The sequence below is a fragment of the Pavona decussata genome, unplaced genomic scaffold, assembly GCF_977016875.1.
Source record: "Pavona decussata unplaced genomic scaffold, jaPavDecu1.1 SCAFFOLD_58, whole genome shotgun sequence".
Classification (NCBI taxonomy): Eukaryota; Metazoa; Cnidaria; class Anthozoa; order Scleractinia; family Agariciidae; genus Pavona; species Pavona decussata.
In genome coordinates this window covers 4,116,727-4,121,979 of record NW_028145480.1, presented here as the reverse complement: position 1 = coordinate 4,121,979, position 5,253 = coordinate 4,116,727, and the positions used below count along the sequence as shown (strand labels likewise).

At 38.7% G+C, this 5,253-nt stretch overlaps 1 protein-coding gene across 1 annotated transcript; it reads right to left on the bottom strand.

Moving 5' to 3' along the window:
* Nucleotides 1-332: 332 nt before the first annotated feature.
* LOC146479774 (uncharacterized) lies at nt 333-2,029 on the bottom strand. Its single transcript, XM_085110248.1, has one exon. The coding sequence runs from the start codon at nt 1,833-1,835 to the stop codon at nt 1,389-1,391; it is 447 nt and encodes a 148-aa protein (XP_084966374.1). The 5' UTR covers nt 1,836-2,029; the 3' UTR covers nt 333-1,388.
* Nucleotides 2,030-5,253: the final 3,224 nt, after the last annotated feature.

Below are 5,253 nucleotides of genomic sequence, written 5' to 3'. Positions count from 1 at the left end.
TACATTCCAAGCTCTTACGGTCTGGTAATTAAACTCCATAAATCATTCACTAAAGGAAATCACAAAATCAATATTTTCCTTTAAAGCTGGAATAATATAAACTGTTATAGCCGTTGATGTTATAAATTGCGTTTACGTATTCGATCGATCATTTTATTAAAAAGAAAACGATAACTAATTCTCGGCTGTTTTTATTCAGTTGTATGTTCCATTCAGGACGTGATGAACTCATCTTGATAAACAAACAAGTCTTAAAAGCACAATGAAAATCTTTTGCAAGTTTATCGCTTTGTCATGCAAAATATTTTAATCACGACGGATTAGATCCAAAATCAACTAAAGATTACGGGTTTAATCGCAGAATTATAACCTCAACTATTCTAAAAGCGTTCGTCGCTAGACCACTTATATATTTACACCAGCTGATCTATTCACGATCAGATATATTTGTAACAATTTGTTGCCCATAAATAATGATGTCAGATGAGTGCAGATGTTCATGACATTTGGTCACCCATATTGTCGCTAACGCTTGGAATTTAAACAAACAAGTTTTCTTTGTCTCAGACAGTTTGGGAAAATTGTCAATTGTACGGCGGGTCCAGTGCTTGAACATTACTGTGCACAGCAGACGCCAAGAAGATTTTGCTTCCACGATTATCCTACGATCGTCTGGCCTGTCAACCGATTCTTATTAATTCTTGAATGATGTACAACATTGTCTAACCAATTTAAAAAATGGCATGGCTTATCATTTCAGTTTTAAATTAAGATGTACAATAAAGCGATAGTAGTCAACTCAGTGTTCCATCCAAAAGCTTTTTCGTTTGTGGGGAATGATAACAACCTAAAGATAAGTGTTGCCGAGATCGAAATGATGACATTTGATCTGTTATTGTCTGCGTTACAAATCGCTTGTCAATTCTCAAAGCCGAAGAGTTTCAAAACGTTGTCATAGTTGTCTTTGTTACTCTTAAAAGTTAATTGAAGGTCGCTAAACTTCCCAAAACTATTGATGAAGTTGTCTTTCAAAACAGCACTCGTGAACGAAAAACTAGCTTGCATTTGCTTAGCGCACTGTTGAACACCGAACATATTAGAATTTCAATAAACAATCAAATGTTTACAACTTTCAATTCAGTTCGTGTTGCTGTTTATCACAATCAGTAATTTGTACACATAGAACAGTTCGCCGACACGCGTTCAACTCAGTCACTCGAAATCTCACTGAGGTGGTCCAGCCGAGATAATTTACCAGGGCGCTTTAACAATCCGTACTCTGTGCGCGTAAGACCGCTAAGATGGCGGACATTGCAAACTCCAATTAATTACATTGCAGTGATTTTGTACATGATTTTTTTCCCGCGGCTTATTTCGTCGTCTCACTCTCACCTCCAATACGATATTTTGCGTCCCCCAGCCTTTTGACAACGTTCAAGCCGTTTAAGATAGTCTTGTTTCTGTTTGTTGTAGTAAAATTCCCCCGCGCCCTCTTTGATGAGAATGGCAGCACATTCTGTTCTTCCAGATCGAATAGCTGTGTGCATGGGCGGCCAACCGGTTGGGTCCAAAACGTTTATGTCCGCGCCATTCTCAATTAGCTCTTTGAGCAATTCTACGTTGCCGTCCAATACAGCTTGATGCATTTGCGGGAGATTTGATTTTTCTTCTTCTTGTACGCTTTCAGTGTCGTTGTTGTTGAAATTCTTGTTGGTCTTGTCTTCTTCACTGTCATTCTTTTCTCCCTCTTCATGTTCAACAATGTCCGTAAGCGCACGCTTCCTAAACATCATCAGATCTGCATCGGGCAAACTTAGTTTGCGTCCACCGTGCATGGTCGGCGATATTAATACTCCCTGCTGTGTAAATCTCTCTTGACGCAGTGTAAACAAGTTTAGCCTAAGTACTTAGAGCCAAGAACGGCATGATTAAATTAACTGACCCATACAGACCGCACGTGAGGGATAATGCAGTGCCAATATCGTACAATTGTTCAATGTATTTCCTGAATAGTTCCCTCTAAAGGTCGGTATTTGTTTGGTGTGGTGGAAGTCTGTCCCAAGTGTTTTTCAAGTTTCCAGAGAAAAAAACAACAACATTCGTCATCAATAATGGACCAATCCTTGTACCGCCTCTGTTATTTATGCACAGTAAATGATGACTAATTAGTCGGTCTAATAAGTCAAGAGTGCTAATGAAGCGATGAGCGCTTTTGTAAGAGGACCGAGCTCTCCTTTAATGAAAAGTATTGTGTCAATTATTTAATATACAGAATCGCCAAACAGATGGTAGGAAAAAAAGTTACTATATTCTGCTGCCACTCCAGACTCCCGTGATTTATTATACCATATTGTCAGTGGCAAAGATTTTTTTTAATTATTATTATTATTATGTTCTTTTGTTGTGTGTCCCTGAAGGCACTGATCAGTGTGTCGAAAAAAATCAACGTTAACAAAACAAATGCTTGTGTTTGGAAAAGGCTCAAAGCTCAGACGCATAGTGTTTTGAGGAGCGCAAGTGCTTAAGCATACCTAGCAACTCACTAAACCATTATAAACATCACTGAACACAAACGACGGGTAGGGCCACCGCCTTATCCAAGGGCAAAAATGCAACAAAGGATTTTCAAATTTCCGATTAAGAGTAGCAGTTTTTCTTTTTGGCTCTTAAGGTATCTAAGGTATTTGAATCCACTTACTCCTGACAAGCCGGGCGATATCAGCAATAGGGCTTATCAACAGTTATAGATTTTTAATGACATCACTTCCACTTCAATAGATTGTATTTGTATGCAATGGCTCGTATATTTGATAAGTTGTTTTTAGAAGGAAATATTTTAAACGTCTAGACCGGATCATTCTCGTGGGATGGATTTTTAATGACAACACTTCTACTCAATATATCAACATGTTTACACAATGACTCATAAATTCGATTAGTTGTTTGTAGAAGGTGATAGAACAAAAATGTCTTCGGTGTGTGTTAAAAACCTTGAGATAAATTGCTTCGCTGTAAGTGAACGTGAACTCGCCCTAGCTCTGATTCCATACCATATCATACCACAACTTTTTTTTATACACGACATTTTTCAAACAAGAGAGGATCCTTGGTCCTCTCTTGCTTTCAAAGCAATAGCTTGTGGGGTTGTTATAACTTAAAAAATACGTTTCTAATACTTCATTAATACTCATAATACTGTACACTAATAACACCAATACGTACAATGCTTAAACAGTCTAGTGGACGATAAAAATCTATCCTTGTCTCAAAATGTTTGAGGCGATTCAAAGTCAAGGTTCGTCAGTGTGTGCTTAAAAATCTTCGAACTTTTTTAAAGCCATATTCCAAAGTTTGCAAAGACTAATGATAAAATTTGGGGTCAGTTTTATCTTCTACGACCACTCTCTAAAAGTTGTCATGGAAATGGCACCTTTAAAAAAAGTCTGTGGGGTAGGAAGGTTGTTACGAACATAGCTGTTAGTAAGAAATATCTATTAAAACGCCGGTAGGTAGCTGTAGACGGGCATGCAAAGTTTCCTTTAATGTGTTCAAGCCATGCAGGTACGTCCTGTACATGTGTTAAGTTCTGCACCTGCCTTTCAAAAGCTTCAGTCTCTTGAAAAGAATATTTAATTAGGTCAGCTACTTAGAATCAAACAAACTCTACGCGTCTTTTGTTCTCTAACGTACAGAGACAGCATATCTTTTGTCTCACAGCAAACAGAGTCAGAATTTCCTCTTGTTTCATATAATTCTTTTTAGTTTCATTTCAAGGGATCCGAGGGGAGTTTTCTTTCACTGTCAATTTTACGTTTAACTGTATTAAACTTTCCGCATGAACTTTGAATGTTGAAGTAGTTCCTTTGTTTTAGCACGTGTTGAAAGCCAAGTTGTAGTTTTAGACAATGAAATGTTGTACAAACAAAGAACTTCCATAAGTGTATAAGTAGTTAACCCAGTTGTGCTTGTAACTCGGTGACGTCCTGGCCAGAGCTTTGGACTGTTCTCTGCTGTCGTCGAGTTCCAGCTATCCACATCTCCATGTTGAAAATTCGTAAGTGGCTGAGACTCTGTGTCATGCTGGCCACGAATTCCAAGGAAAAGCTTTTCTTGGCACCAAATGAAGATTAAAATAAAAGTGTTGCTTTTACTTCACCCTTACGCTTCCCTCGCTTCCCGCGCGCGCGCTGCCGGCACACCAGATTCCCATCATCTCTTTAATTACAGTTTCTAGCACCTGCCACACAGACTAGTGTTCGAGATTACATTAAGTTAAGTAACCAAATGTAGCGTACTAAATGTCCTTTGATTACCTGTTATTTTCCATCTGAAGTGGTAATAGCATATGTAAGGTATTAGTGGATGTGAGAAATTATATACACTTAGCTGAAAAGCAAGAGACAAAAGAAATGCAAGCTTTGTATTTGTCACTCACTACCCAGTCATTGTCTTTAGACGTGACCATTTTTCAACAGTTCCATACGATCTTCCATTTACTTTGGTCCGTGATAGATATCGCACTAGCCACTAGTAGCCTATAGGCTTTTCTTTTAAACTGCGACTGCCCCCCCCCCCCCACCCCCCCTTCGACGAGGGAGTGTACTATAGTGTACTATATAAGCTATTTAACAAACCAACGGCAGTTTTCTATGGTCTAAACTCAAACTCTTGTAGACCATAACCCTGTCGGAGTTCTCCACATTTTATGTTGTAAACGGCATAAAAATTAAGGTTATGAGTCTTCAGAAATCGTCAGCCGCGGCCGCCTTTCAGCAATACAAACGCATCTGAAGAATGTTCAGCGTCAACGAGCGAACGACAATTTAATACTGTGCTCGAGAACTTTTCTTTTGTCTCAACGGTTGAAAAACAATTTGACTCGGCGGTCGCCTCAAAGTGCAGACAGCCATTTGACTTTGCAATAACAGATAAATGGTAAGCTTCAACGAGCGACCAACATTTTGAATCCGTGGTTACAAGCTTTTCTTTAGCCTCGACGGACAAAGAACAATATGACTCAAAGGTCGAATATACCTCAAAGGGAAGAGATTAAGAGTGCGTTCGATTGACCCTATTCCGCCTAATAGGAATACATATAACGATATCAAGAAATCCCTCATAAGAGGTTTTAGGAGTTACTGGAGTACGTAATGGCTCTCACATTATCATGTGTCAGGGAATGTTTGCAGAAATGGCTTTGAAAATTACTCAAAAAGAGAAATTTAACAACTATTCCGCTTATTCCTAGTCTGG

Excerpts from the sequence above, each read along its gene's own strand:
- LOC146479774 (XM_085110248.1), bottom strand. The coding sequence starts at position 1,835 with ATGCACGGTGGACGCAAACTAAGTTTGCCCGATGCAGATCTGATGATG.